This window comes from Oncorhynchus nerka, linkage group LG15, assembly GCF_034236695.1.
Source record: "Oncorhynchus nerka isolate Pitt River linkage group LG15, Oner_Uvic_2.0, whole genome shotgun sequence".
Classification (NCBI taxonomy): domain Eukaryota; kingdom Metazoa; phylum Chordata; class Actinopteri; order Salmoniformes; family Salmonidae; genus Oncorhynchus; species Oncorhynchus nerka.
The window spans coordinates 69,140,176-69,155,950 of record NC_088410.1 but is presented as its reverse complement, the minus strand read 5'-3'; the positions used below and the strand labels follow the sequence as shown (position 1 = coordinate 69,155,950).

Below are 15,775 nucleotides of genomic sequence, written 5' to 3'. Positions count from 1 at the left end.
ATGATAAATACAATCCACCTGTGTGTAATCAAGTCTCCGTATAAATGCACCTGCACTGTGATAGTCTCAGAGGTCCGTTAAAAGCGCAGAGAGCATCATGAAGAACAAGGAACACACCAGGCAGGTCCGAGATACTGTTGTGAAGAAGTTTAAAGCCGGATTTGGATACAAAAAGATTTCCCAAGCTTTAAACATCCCAAGGAGCACTGTGCAAGCGATAATATTGAAATGGAAGGAGTATCAGACCACTGCAAATCTACCAAGATCTGGCCGTCCCTCTAAACTTTCAGCTCATACAAGGAGAAGACTGATCAGAGATGCAGCCAAGAGGCCCATGATCACTGGATGAACTGCAGAGATCTACAGCTGAGGTGGGAGACTCTGTCCATAGGACAACAATCAGTCGTATATTGCACACATCTGGCCTTTATGGAAGAGTGGCAAGAAGAAAGCCATTTCTTAAAGATATCCATAAAAAGTGTTGTTTAAAGTTTGCCACAAGCCACCTGGGAGACACACCAAACATGTGGAAGAAGGTGCTCTGGTCAGATGAAACCAAAATTGAACTTTTTGGCAACAATGCAAAACGTTATGTTTGGCGTAAAAGCAACACAGCTCATCACCCTGAACACACCATCCCCACTGTCAAACATGGTGGTGGCAGCATCATGGTTTGGGCCTGCTTTTCTTCAGCAGGGACAGGGAAGATGGTTAAAATTGATAGGAAGATGGATGGAGCCAAATACAGGACCATTCTGGAAGAAAACCTGATGGAGTCTGCAAAAGACCTGAGACTGGGACGGAGATTTGTCTTCCAACAAGACAATGATCCAAAACATAAAGCAAAATATACAATGGAATGGTTCAAAAATAAACATATCCAGGTGTTAGAATGGCCAAGTCAAAGTCTGAATCCAATCGAGAATCTGTGGAAAGAACTGAAAACTGCTGTTCACAAATGCTCTCCCATCCAACCTCACTGAGCTCGAGCTGTTTTGCAAGGAGGAATGGGAAAAAATGTCAGTCTCTCGATGTGCAAAACTGATAGAGACATACCCCAAGCGACTTACAGCTGTAATCGCAGCAAAAGGTGGCACTACAAAGTATTAACTTAAGGGGGCTGAATCATTTTGCACGCCCAATTTTTCAGTTTTTGATTTGTTAAAAAAGTTTGAAATATCCAATAAATGTCGTTCCACTTCATGATTGTGTCCCACTTGTTGTTGATTCTTCACAAAAAAAGACAGTTTTATATCTTTATGTTTGAAGCCTGAAATGTGGCAAAAGGTCGCAAAGTTCAAGGGGGCCGAATACTTTCGCAAGGCACTGTAGATGCTTGGTATGGTGGTAGATGCTTGGTTTGGTGGTAGATGCTTGGTTTGGTGGTAGATGCTTGGTATGGTGGTAGATGCTTGGTATGGTGGTAGATGCTTGGTATGGTGGTAGATGCTTGGTATGGTGGTAGAGGCTTGGTATGGTGGTAGATGCTTGGTATGGTGGTAGATGCTTGGTATGGTGGTAGATGCTGGGTTATGGTGGTAGATGCTTGGTATGGTGGTAGATGCTTGGTACGGTGGTAGATGCTTGGTATGGTGGTAGATGCTTGGTATGGTGGTAGATGCTTGGTATGGTGGTAGATGCTTGGCGCACCAGTTTGAGTCTGTCAAGTACCTGCTTCGCTGCTGCGTTTTTCACACTCAACAATTTCCTGTGTGTTTCAAGAATGGTCCACCACCTTAAGGATATCCAGCCAACGGCCGGCCAGTGGGCAAAAATTTGACATTTATGAAAGAGGACAAAGGATGCTGACTCATCGTGCAGAGCAACAGATGGGCTACAGTTAGTCAACTGATAGTCCAGTACAACATTGGTTCACAAAGACCCATAAAATAATGGACAACTCGTCGTACATTGACACGAATGGGGTATGGCAGCCAACGACCTTATGAAGTTCCACTTCTTTCAACAAAAAACAAGAAACTGTGGTTGCAGTGGGCTAAGGAACAAAAACACTGGACACTGGAGAATTAGAAAAACATTGCCTGGTCTGATGAATCCCAGTTCCTTCTGTTTCACGCTGATGGGAAGACTAGGGTATGGAGAAAGCCACATGAAAACATGCATCCATCATGCCACGTGTCAACATTGCAGGCTGGTGTTGGTAGTGTGATGGTGTGGTGTATGTTTTCATGACACACATCGGGCCCCTTGATAAAAGTGGAGCAACGTTTTAATGCCACAGGATATCTTAACATACAGTTCATTCGGAAAGTATTCAGATCTCTTGACATTTTTCACATTTTGTTACATTACAGACTTATTCTAAAATGGTTTAAATGGCTTTTCCCCCCTCATAAATCTACACACAATACCCCATAATGACATAGCAAAAACAATTTTTTACCCAAGTATGTACTTATGTAAATCGAGCACACAGCCATGCAATCTCCATAAACAAACATTGGCAGTAGAATGGCCTTACTGAAGAGCTCAGTGACTTTCAACGTGGCACCGTCATAGGAAGCCACCTTTCCAACAAGTCAGTTTGTTTAATTTCTGCCCTGCTAGAGCTGCCCCGGTCAACTGTAAGTGCTGTTATTGTGAAGTGGAAACGTCTAGGAGCAACAACGGCTCAGCCGCTCACAGAACGGGACGACTGAGTGCTGAAGTGCGTGGCGCATAAAAATCGTCTGTCTTCGGCTGCAACACTCACTACCGAGTTCCAAACTGCATCTGGAAGCAACGTCAGCAAAATAACTGTTTGTCAGGAGCTTCATAAATGGGTTTCCATGGCTGAGCAGCTGCACATAAGTATAAGATCACCATGTGCAATGCCAAAAGTCGGCCGGAGTGGCGTAAAGCTCGCCGCCATTGGACTTTGGAGCAGTGGAAACGTGTTCTCTGGAGTGATGAATCACACTTCACCATCTGGCAGTCCGACGGACAAATCTGAGTTTGGGGGATGCCAGGAGAACGCTACCTGCCCCAATACATAGTGCCAACTGTAAAGTTTGGCAGAGGTGGAATAATGCTTCATGGTTCGGGCTAGGCCCTTTAGTTCCAGTGAAGGGAAATCTTAATGCTACAGCTTACAATAACATTCTAGACGATTCTGTGCTTCCAACTTTGTGGCAACAGACTGGGGAAGGCCCTTTCCTGTTTCAGCATGACAATTCCCCCGTGCACGAAGTGAGGCCCATTCAGAAATGGTTTGTCAAGATCAGTGTGGAAGAACTTGACTGGCCTGCACAGAGCCTTGACCTCAACCCCATCGAACACCTTTCGGATAAATTGGAATGCCGACTGCGAGCCAAGCCTAATCGCCCAACATCAGTGCCCGACCTCACTAATGATCTTGTGCCTGAATGGAAGCCTTCCCATAATAGTGGAGGCTGTTATAGCAGAAAAGGGGGCACCAACTCCATATTAATACCCATGATTTTGGAATGAAATGTTCAACGAGCAGGTGTCCACACACATTTGGTCATGTAACGTATGTTAATTTAAAATGTATTTTTTATTATTATTGAACCTTTATTTAACTAGGCAAGTTAAATGAGTGAGAACAACAATACCATGCACCCACTAGTTTTCAAAAGGCTTTTGGTGATCCAGAAATTAGGTATGGTACTGTATTCTCAATTGCAGTAAATGACTGGCAGCAATTAGCCAATAAGTTAGTGTAGAATTTCAGGACAAGGTTTATAGATTTCCTAAAATACAGTATATTATTGTATTCTGTGGGGGTGCAGCATTCTCACTCACGGGTGCAACAAATATAGCCTCTTACAAGACACACCTTATTAAAATATGTTTTTAAGAGCGAGAGGCTCTTTCCCTGTCCATAACATTTTCTCTCAATGCACCATAATTAATACTGTAGAACACATTTAAGGTATTTTTAAATTAAATAAAACTTTATTTGTCACATGCGCCGAATACAACAAGTGTAAACCTTGCCGTGAAATGCTTACTTGCAAGTCCTTAACCAACGGTGCAGTTCAAGAACAGTTAAGACATTTTTTACCAAATAGACTAAAGTAAAAAAATAAAATAATAAGTAACACAATAAGAATAACAATAACGAGGCTAAATACAGGTAGTACCGGTACCGAGTCAGTGTGCGGGGGTACAAGTTAATTGAGGTAATTTGTACATGTAGGTAGGGGTGAAGTGACTATGCATAGATACTAAACAATGAGTAGCAGCAGAGTACAAAAGGGAGGGGGGAGGTTTTACTGCACGTTCTACAGTTTTTTTACTGTTAGAATTACAGAAAGGTCTTCAATTGTATTGTAAAACAAATGGTAATCTACTGTATTCAGTTTCAACAGTATCATTCTGTTGATTAATACAGTAAATTACTGATAAAATGACAAAAACAGCTATAACAGTGCACCAAATCTTTCTAACAAGCTAGCCACTTAATATAAGTTATTTTCTCAAAATGTATGTTAGCTAGCTAGCCACTTAATATAAGTTATTTTCTCAAAATGTATGTTAGCTAGCTAGCCACTTAATATAAGTTATTTTCTCAAAATGTATGTTAGCTAGCTAGCCACTTAATATAACGTATTTTCTCAAAATGTATGTTAGCTAGCTAGCCACTTAATATAACGTATTTTCTCAAAATGTATGTTAGCGAGCTGGCCACTTAATATAACGTATTTTCTCAAAATGTATGTTAGCTAGCTGGCCACTTAATATAACTTAGTTTTTGAAAATGTATGTTAGCTAGCTAAGTTACCAATGTTATAAATGCAACTCCCAACTGCTGGCTACATGAGGATACAATTTGAAAGCACTAATTAGCTCCAAAGGTGGTTATAGCTGTGACTGCATGCTGACAGTGAATTCAGAGCCATTCAGTGGCTAGCCACACTACAAACAGAATTTTACCAGGTTATGACAGTCCATCACAACATACTCAAGAGTTTCCTGATTAGCAAGGAGTAGTCTGTGTTTAATTTAATTGTGTATTAGAAATACAGTTTGAGATTATGGGTAATTCAACTTTCTGCGAACATGTTGTCCAAGGTTGCAACAGTAACCAAAGGGGGCGGGGCTTAGCAAAGGGTAAATTGTGACATCCATTTGTGACCTTGGATTGAGAGAGGGGCCCAACGCATCATCAGCGCAAGACGATCGGAAAGAGACCCCCTGAGGAAGAGAGGGAGAGAGAAGATGGAGAGAGGAAGAGGGGCATGAGGGGGGAGGGGAAGGTGGCAGTGCCATCTGTCTCAGTGACAGTGTTCTGACCCACTGCCCTCCTCAGCACCAGCAAGCCCAAATTAGGACCATCGCCACACCAACTAATTACAATACGAGAGATAGAGGGAGAGAAAGAAAGTAGAGATGGAGAAAGAGAGAGAGAGAGAGTAGAAAACGAGATACCGAGATACAGAGATAGGAGGGTGTAAACAGTCTAATTTTAATGTCTGGAACATCAGCTGTTGTGACAGTGAACCCTGGGGCAGACATAAATTCCTCTGGATAAGGAGGCTGGAACACAAACAATGCACACACACACACACACACACACAAAGAAAGAAAGAGGGAGGGTAAGGGAGAGGGACAAAGAGAGAGAGCGAGAGAGAGAGAGAACAAAACAAAATCTCAAAGCTGACTAAATTGCTATCTGACCCTATACAGAGAATATGAATTGGCTGATTATCTCTACTCTGTCAGAGATACGAAGCAGAGACAGATCCTTACCAAGTACAGGCTGAGTGACCACCAACTGGCAATAGAAACCGGCAGACATAAAAAGACACGGCTACCCAAAGAGGAGTGTGCATGTGGTCACTGCACAACAGGGGAGGTAGAGACAGAGATGCATTTTCCCCTTCACTGTGAGAAATATTCCACACAAAGAGATTCATTATTCACAGAAATTACTACATTTATTCCAAATGTATCTTATTAAACCCAGAGGAAAAACAAAAAATACTAATGGGCGAAGGAGCAACGGCTCCTCTTGCAGCAAAATATATATTTTCCTGCCATAGCCTGAGGGACACTGAATAATAACATCTCCATAGTAAGCAGTAACTTACTTATTATTTGTATTATTATTAGTAGTATTATTGTGATTATTATTCCAAATAGTAGTGGTACAGGTAGCATGGGTGATGGTAAGAGTAGTAGTTTAAAGATGGTAGTGATAGTTGTGGTGGTAGTAGTAGTAGTAATGATGGTTGTAGTATTGGGGTAGAGATATTAGAGGTAGACATTCTACTAGTGGTTGTGGTGGTAGTAGGGTTAGTTGTAGTATTAGTGTTAATAAAGGTGGGGTAGTAGGGTTAGTTGTAGTATTAATGTTAATACTAGTGGTTGTGGTGGTAGTAGAGTTAGTTGTAGTATTAGTGTTAATAATAGTGGTGCTAGTAGGGTTAGTTGTAGTATTAATGTTAATAATAGTGGTTGTAGTAGGGTTAGTTGTAGTATTAATGTTAATAATAGTGGTTGTGGTTGTAGTAGGGTTAGTTGTAGTATTAGTGTTAATAATAGTGGTGGTAGTAGGGTTAGTTGTAGTATTAGTGTTAATAATAATGGTTGTAGTAGGGTTAGTTGTAGTATTAATGTTAATAATAGCAGTAATAATAGTAGCATGTTCATTTTCCATGTTTAGCCTTTTATTGTCCCTACTATTTATAACATTTTTACTATTCAATGTTACCATTTTATTGTTGTTATTTCCATTATTTATTTATTTTTGTATTATTATTTACTACCATGTTATCTTATTATTCTTCATTATTCTTATTACATTGTATATTGTATAAATTGTTGCTTTGGCAATATTGACGCAATGTTTTTGATGCCAAAAAAGCGTCTTGAATTTGAAAGGGAGAGAGAGACGGAGGGAGAGAGACGGAGGGAGAGAGACGGAGGGAGAGAGACGGAGGGAGAGAGACGGACGGAGAGAGGCGGAGGGAGAGAGACGGAGGGAGAGAGACGGAGGGAGAGAGAGACGGAGGGAGAGAGACGGAGGGAGAGAGACGGAGGGAGAGAGACGGAGGGAGAGAGACGGAGGGAGAGAGACGGAGGGAGAGAGACAGAGGGAGAGAGACGGACGGAGAGAGGCGGAGGGAGAGAGACGGACGGAGAGAGACGGAGGGAGAGAGAGACGGAGGAGAGAGACGGAGGGAGAGAGACAGAGGGAGAGAGACGGACGGAGAGAGACGGAGGGAGAGAGACGGAGGGAGAGAGACAGAGGGAGAGAGAGACGGAGAGAGACGGAGGGATAGAGACAGAGGGAGAGAGACGGACGGAGAGAGACGGACGGAGAGAGACGGAGGGAGAGAGACAGAGGGAGAGAGACGGACGGAGAGAGACGGAGGGAGAGAGACGGAGGGAGAGAGACGGAGGGAGAGAGACGGACGGAGAGAGACGGAGGGAGAGAGACGGAGGGAGAGAGACAGAGGGAGAGAGAGACGGAGAGAGACAGAGGGAGAGAGACAGAGGGAGAGAGACGGACGGAGAGAGACGGAGGGAGAGAGACGGAGGGAGAGAGACGGACGGAGAGAGACGGAGGGAGAGAGACGGAGGGAGAGAGACAGAGGGAGAGAGAGACGGAGAGAGACGGAGGGAGAGAGACAGAGGGAGAGAGACGGACGGAGAGAGACGGAGGGAGAGAGACGGACGGAGAGAGACGGAGGGAGAGAGACGGACGGAGAGAGACGGAGGGAGAGAGACGGAGGGAGAGAGACGGACGGAGAGAGACGGAGGGAGAGAGACGGAGGGAGAGAGACAGAGGGAGAGAGACGGACGGAGAGAGACGGAGGGAGAGAGACGGAGGGAGAGAGACAGAGGGAGAGAGAGACGGAGGGAGAGAGACGGAGGGAGAGAGACGGACGGAGAGAGACGGAGGGAGAGAGACGGAGGGAGAGAGACAGAGGGAGAGAGACGGACGGAGAGAGACGGAGGGAGAGAGACGGAGGGAGAGAGACAGAGGGAGAGAGAGACGGAGGGAGAGAGACGGAGGGAGAGAGACGGACGGAGAGAGACGGAGGGAGAGAGACGGAGGGAGAGAGACGGAGGGAGAGAGACGGACGGAGAGAGACGGAGGGAGAGAGACAGAGGGAGAGAGAGACGGAGGGAGAGAGACGGAGGGAGAGAGACGGACGGAGAGAGACGGAGGGAGAGAGACGGAGGGAGAGAGACGGAGGGAGAGAGACGGACGGAGAGAGACAGAGGGAGAGAGACAGAGGGAGATTTTATTTTATTTTTTTAGTCCCCATTTGGACTAATCTTCCAAGAGTCCTTAACCATTAAAATACAATTTATAATACAAACACACTTTCACATATAACTATAGACTATTACAAACATACATAATATACTAGCATAATGACCCAATAAATACTCAATCTAAAAAATATTGATTCTTCATCTACTATAGTCCCACAACATTTCTATATACTATATTTAAATTGTTTTAAAATAATGTTTAAATTTATATATTTACATTTACATTTAAGTCATTTAGCAGACGCTCTTATCCAGAGCGACTTACAAATTGGTGCTTTCACCTTATGACATCCAGTGGAACAGCTACTATATTGAAAGGTTTCTAGTTTGCTCAGTTAATTTATTCCATTTCTTTATTGCTCTAAATCGAAATGTTCTTTTGCCTATTTCTCTTTTCTGTCTGGATAATGCATAGATGGTGGACAATCTATTCCTAGTATTTACGGAATGTCTGTCTCTTACCAACTAAATACCGTTGTGAACAGAACTTGTCCGTTTTAAATTATGTATATTATAAAATAAAATAAGCATGTTTTTTTCAATTATCTTGTCAATTGATGACCAACCAAGAACACTGAGCATGACTGCAACAGAGGAACCATATCTCCACCTTAAAACAATCCTTGCTGGTTTATTCTGTGCATTCTGCAGCCTCCTAACTTCACTTGATTTCCCCAGACCACCGAACAGCAGTTCACCTGACTCTCAATTAATGCTTGTGTTATTTGCTGAAGAATTTGAAAGGGAGAGAGAGACAGAGGGAGAAAGACAGAGGGAGAGAGACAGAGGGAGAGAGACAGAGAAACAGACAGAGACAGAGAGAGAGAGAGAGAGAGAGAGAGAGAGAGAGAGAGAGAGAGAGAGAGAGACAGAGACAGAGACAGAGACAGAGGGAGAGAGAGGGTGCAATAATATTACACTGAATACTGGCACATCTACACATACTGAAACAGGAAATACACTGCCAGAGAGAGTGAGAAGCTAGCTGGCACAGAGTAAGATTTATAGCCCTCTCAGGGCTTGGCTAGGGCTAGATCTTGGGGACCCTGTAACTCAGCTGGTGCAGGGCACCTGGGATCCATCCGTTGGCATTGAGTATGGTGCCAGAGGCTGGCCTTGGCTGGAGGAGGTGGCTCGCCAACTATGGCAGAGGAATGTGGTACACCGGCCACAACTGTCGTTGGCTGCTGGCTGGCTGCTGCTGGGGTTGGTGACTCTCTCACCACTCCTGAAGGCGATGCTACCATGGTGGAGCAAGTTGAGACCCCTGGGCGAGGCACATCAAGGATCTGGAGGCAGGGGCTGGCTGGGCCCCAGAGATGAGGTCAGGTGGTTCCCCAGGTGCAAGGGCAGGAGAGTCTTCCCGTGCAGGAGGGGAAACTGACTATTGACCTGATATGGAGAACAACTGAGAGCTAGAACCACTGTAGATCTCTGGGCATACTGGAGGAATAGGGAACTCTGAGCCTAGTGGGGTAAGAGCCTGATGACTCACCTGGGCTATGGACTGAGGGCTGACTAGGGCTGGGGACAGCAGACCTATTAGAGTTGAGGACTGATGACCTAGTTATATAGACTGAGGGCCTAGTTATATAGACTGAGTGCCTAGCACAGGAAACATGTGGCCTATCAAGACAGGAAGCTCTAAGCCTGAAAGGCTAGGGAGCTGCAGGCTAAGTAGGTCTGGAGACAGCAAGCCTAATGCAGCAAATGTTGGGCCAAGTAGGACAGGAGGCTCTAAACCTGGTGGGCTTGGCAACTGTCTACCAACTAAGGCAGGGGGCTGCGATCAGTACAGGGCCAGAGACTGCAGACCTGCAGACGGGGCAACTAACTTAGGTCTTAGCTCTATAGGGGGCTCTAAGCCTGGCAGGATAGGGAGGCACCTTACCCTAACTGGGTAAGGTGCCTAAAGGCCTGGCAGAGCAGCACACTTAGGGGGGGGGGGTGTAGGGGTACGTTTGACCTACTGAAGGGCAGGATCCTAAAAAGCCTACCTGAGGGGCAGGGCACTGAAGGTCTAGCAGAGAGCCACGGAACTCTAAACCTGACCCTACCAGGAAGGACAGGAACTCTAACCTTGCTGGGAAGGAAGGGAAATCTGACCCTGCCGGGAAGGAAGTGAACTCTGACCCTGCCGGGAAGGAAGGGCACTCCGACCCTACCATGGTGGCGGGGAACTCTGACCCTACCGTGGTCGCGGGGTACCCTTACCCTACCCTTGGTGGCGGGGAACTGGATGTCTAGGTCAGGGGATACATTGGGGGTGACTACTGGTGGTTCACCCGGGGTGATTTCGGATGGGTCCATCATGGAGCGGACTGGAGGGTTCCCTGAGTTGAGGTCTGTAAGATCTGTAGGTATTGGGGTCCTCCAGCTTGGAAATAACAGGGTGCTAGCAGTTGGGGCCAGCAGGGACCCCAGGCCTGAGACCGGCAGGTCCCACCAGGCAGAGGCTAACAGGGCTGGGCCAGCAGGAACGGTCTGAATCCTTGTGGCCACAGACTGAACTTCGAAGACAGGATGGGGCTTATCCCATCGGTCTGAGCAGTCAGCTGTGAATGTCCTCACCCACTAGTACTTAATTCTGATTGGTTTTGGTTCTGTGTGCTGTCCAGTTAGAACACGATTTGAGGCACACACACACACACACACACACACACACACACACACACACACACACACACACACACACACACACACACACACACACACATCTCACTCCCCTGCTGAATTGCATGTATTATATTATACAGACCATACTGAGGTTTAGGCTCCCAGGGCTCGGAGGGTAAACTGGGTCAAGGTGACATCACCTGCTGTGATGCTCCGCTCCAGGTTGCTGTGACAACGGCCCCGGCCTCAGGCATCCTACCTCATCTATCACACCTGTCACAAAGGTGCGTGTGTCTCTGTCTGGTGTCACAGCCCAATTCAGTGTGAGCTGAGCTGTGCAACACAAAGCAGCGTGACACAGAGATACAAAACCTTCCCAAACAAACTCACCTACGCCTCCACATTTCTCCGGGTCACCTTGGAGCCTGCATTAACATGAGCCCGGGGGATAGCTGGCTGTCTGGGCTGGGATGTGTCTCCATGCTGGATGGATGGCTGTCTGGGCTGGGATGTGTCTCCATGCTGGACGGATGGCTGTCTGGGCTGGGATGTGTCTCCATGCTGGACGGATGGCTGTCTGGGCTGGGATGTGTCTCCATGCTGGATGGATGGCTGTCTGGGCTGGGATGTGTCTCCATGCTGGATGGATGGCTGTCTGGGCTGGGATGTGTCTCCATGCTGGATGGATGGCTGTCTGGGCTGGGATGTGTCTCCATGCTGGATGGATGGCTGTCTGGGCTGGGATGTGTCTCCATGTTGGATGGATGGCTGTCTGGGCTGGGATGTGTCTCCATGCTGGATGGATGGCTGTCTGGGCTGGGATGTGTCTCCATGCTGGATGGATGGCTGTCTGGGCTGGGATGTGTCTCCATGCTGGATGGATGGCTGTCTGGGCTGGGATGTGTCTCCATGCTGGATGGATGGCTGTCTGGGCTGGGATGTGTCTCCATGCTGGATGGATGGCTGTCTGGGCTGGGATGTGTCTCCATGCTGGACGGATGGCTGTCTGGGCTGGGATGTGTCTCCATGCTGGATGGATGGCTGTCTGGGCTGGGATGTGTCTCCATGCTGGACGGATGGCTGTCTGGGCTGGGATGTGTCTCCATGCTGGACGGATGGCTGTCTGGGCTGGGATGTGTCTCCATGCTGGATGGATGGCTGTCTGGGCTGGGATGTGTCTCCATGCTGGATGGATGGCTGTCTGGGCTGGGATGTGTCTCCATGCTGGATGGATGGCTGTCTGGGCTGGGATGTGTCTCCATGCTGGATGGATGGCTGTCTGGGCTGGGATGTGTCTCCATGCTGGATGGATGGCTGTCTGGGCTGGGATGTGTCTCCATGCTGGATGGATGGCTGTCTGGGCTGGGATGTGTCTCCATGCTGGATGGATGGCTGTCTGGGCTGGGATGTGTCTCCATGCTGGATGGATGGCTGTCTGGGCTGGGATGTGTCTCCATGCTGGATGGATGGCTGTCTGGGCTGGGATGTGTCTCCATGCTGGATGGATGGCTGTCTGGGCTGGGATGTGTCTCCATGCTGGATGGATGGCTGTCTGGGCTGGGATGTGTCTCCATGCTGGATGGATGGCTGAGGCTGGGGTTGGAATGGAGAAGTATGAGTTGTAAATGGGAGTGTGTGCTGATCGACTTTATTGATCACCCAGTGAGAAACGTCAACAGTGGGAAGGTGATTAGTTAGCCCATTAAAGTCTGACCCAGCAGCCACACACGTGTGTGCACAGCAAGGTTATTATAGTAAACTGAACTAAGTAAGGCTAAAACTAGTTATGTTAACTGAAATAAAATAATTAAACCATTTGAAAAATGAAAACTAAACTAAAGCTATACTGAAACGATTATATTTGACTCCAAAACTAAATAAAAGCATTTTTCCAAATTGTATATACTAACAAGAGACTGGACTCATGGGAATACTTTTCCACAAATGTGGAAGGCAGGCAAGTGCAGGCGATAACATTCTAGCCAATGAGAGGGCAGATTCACATGTGAACAACAGGCAACTCCGATATAACATTGTTTTTCTCAAAGATGCCACATGCGTCGACTTATACATTTGTAACAACCTGAACATTACAAAACTTCTATTCAATCAAATAAGCCTCACATAGCAAATCAGAAATTCTATTTCATGTTCACTAAATTTGACACTCTCCCATTGATCTCCATACAAAAAATCCCCTCTTCCACTGGTTAACGTTGTATTTTCGCTACGTAGCTAGCGTAGCCAAAGGGCAATTTCAGAGTGTGAGAAATAGCAATACAAACATTAAACTCTAAACTTCCAGTGGTCGGTCGAAAACAGCAAAACCCCTTATGGGATTACTTTGAGTACTTTCTGTCAGATAGAGGTAACAGTACTAGACTATTCTTACATGTAGTACTAAAGTTAAAAAGCATTGGATTGGTGGTAGCATGGAGAGAGAGTACCTAACCTAACCTATGATCTAACCCATCAACCTGCGTATTATTATTGTCATGCCATCCAACAAATGTAAACACCTGAAGTTTGCTAAACAGCATTGACACTTGGATTGGAACCGGTTCTATGATCAGATGACATGAAAATAGATCTCTTTGGCTACGCAGACCAGTGGTGGGTTTGAGGTCTAAATAAGGATGCATAAGCTGAAAAGAACCCCACACCTACTGTCAAACATGGTGGTGGATCTTAGATGTTATGGCTCTTTTTTTATTTATGGGACTATTTGTATTATTTCTTTTATACAGTCTTTTTTCCTTATCTTTATCAAGGTTTCCAATCGTTTTGGACCTGACTGTACTTTCTGTCCCTAACACTGAAAATAAAACTGAAAATAAACGAAATAAAACTTGCAAATCAGGTCAGAAAAAGAACTGAAACTAAACAGATTTTCGAATAAAAATGGAAAAACAAAATAAAAAATAAAACACAACTATAATAACCTTGGCGCACAGACACACTCACTGTTACCAATGTGTAATATTCTTCAGCTCAGGAATGGGAACGATAGCTACCTGTGGGAGACACAAAGCCATGTAATGGTGTCTCCAAATGTACAAATACGTATCACAGATGTCTTTGCAGCTGTCCATGCACTCTGTTCATTATAGTGTGTGTGACTGTGAGTACTACACACATTTCATATATATTTATCCTCACAGATGTTCTTTCTGTTTTGCAGTGAATCTACTAGACACATCCTCAATATCAGGGGACTGGGGCTGGCTAACATACCCATCACATGGGGTAAGTATTTATCCTGTGTGTGTGCGTGCGTGTGGGCGTGCGTGTAATCCATTTCAGGACTGAAGCAGAGATACAGTGGAGTAGTAAATTGTATTAACTAGAACTTGTTCTTGAAAGTGCCAGTAAAGTGTAATAATGACCCACTGGACACAGACGTCAATTTAACGCCTATTTGAAATGAAATGATGTGGAAACAACTATGATTCAACCAGTGTGTGCCCAGTGGTGAAATTCTGTCAATGCATGGAACTGGTACACTGATGTCCTCATTATTCTGCCATCAGCGTCCTTTCCGCCCATCTCGTCAGTCTGACACATTGTTTGATCTCACAATACAGCAAAGAGGAGCGGGAAGACAGAGGCAGAGAGAAGGAGGAGGAGAACAAGGGGAAGGAAGAGGAGACAAGTGTAAATCACTTTGAGACACAGTGACAAGTGGGAAGAAATGCGATCCATTTATATAGTTATTGTTAAGAGGCAGAGGGGGAAGATAAAAGACAGAGGAAGAATGACGATGGGGGGAGGGGGGTTGAGCAGGAAAGGATGAAAGGGGATGAATAAGATAAGTAGTAAATGTTGTAGAGGTAGCAGAAAGAAGAGACCAATAGAACTGGTGGAGGGAGGAGAAGGAGAAGCTAAGGAGAAGAGGGAGGAGAAAGAGAAGTGAAAGAAAAAGGAGGAGAGGAGAGAGCTGTCCCCTGTTTCCTCCTCAGTAAATTAGCATATTGTAACAGTGGGGGATGATGCGTGGGGTATTGAATTAGCCACTCTCAGAGTGATCAGGGCAGTGAGTTGTCCCTGTCCTGCCACACACGCTCACACAAACATACACACACACACAAACACACACACGTGAATGTACATTAGAGCTGTCACTTTCCTCTCCACGCTCCTGTCAGAGATGTCACCATGGTGATTTACCCAGCATGCCTCAATCCCCACTGGGACACAATTACCCAATCAACCAATCAACTCATTGTCTGATGATGTGATTGTTAAGAAACAGACATGAGAAAATAGACTCCTCCGGCTGCAGAGTTGGGTCAGTGGTTCCCAAACCTTTATAGTCCCATACTCCTTCAAACATTCAACCCCCAGCTACGTACCAACTCTAGCACCAGGGTCAGCTCAATCTTAAATGTTGTTTTTTGCCATCATTGTAAGCCTGCCACACACAAACTATTCGATGCATTTATTAAACTTAAGAATGAGTGTGAGTTTTTGTCACAACCCGGCTCGTGGGAATTGACAAAGAGCTCTTATAGGACAAGGGCACAAATAATAATATAATAATAATCAATCATTTTGCTCTTTATTTAACCATCTTACATATACAACCTTATTTCTTAATCAGAAATTGTGAATAACTCACCACAGGTCAATGAGAAGGGTGTGCTTGAAAGGATGCACATAACTCAATGTTGGGTTGTATTGGAGAGAGTCTGTCTTAAATAATTTTCCACACACAGTCTGTGCCTGTATTTAGTTGTCATGCTAGTGAGGGCCGAGAATCCACTCTCACATAGGTATGTGGTTGCAAAGGGCATCAGTGTCTTAATCGCACAATTTGCCAAGACATGATACTCTGAGCGCAGCCCTATCTAAAAATCTGGCAGTGGCTTCTGATTAAATTCAATTTTCGCAGAACTGCTTGTTGCAA

At 45.5% G+C, this 15,775-nt stretch overlaps 1 protein-coding gene across 2 annotated transcripts in view; it reads left to right on the top strand.

The window, feature by feature from the left end:
* Positions 1 to 15,775, top strand: part of epha8 (eph receptor A8) — a 157,404-nt gene that overhangs the window by 75,190 nt on the left and 66,439 nt on the right. For both annotated transcript variants that reach the window (XM_065001851.1, XM_029683393.2), the window contains exon 2: positions 14,051 to 14,115. Coding sequence is in view for 1 of the 2 variants with exons in the window: in XM_029683393.2 (XP_029539253.2) it covers positions 14,051 to 14,115 (65 nt within the window). In the remaining variant the exon portion in view is untranslated. The remainder of the gene's footprint in view (positions 1 to 14,050; positions 14,116 to 15,775) is intronic.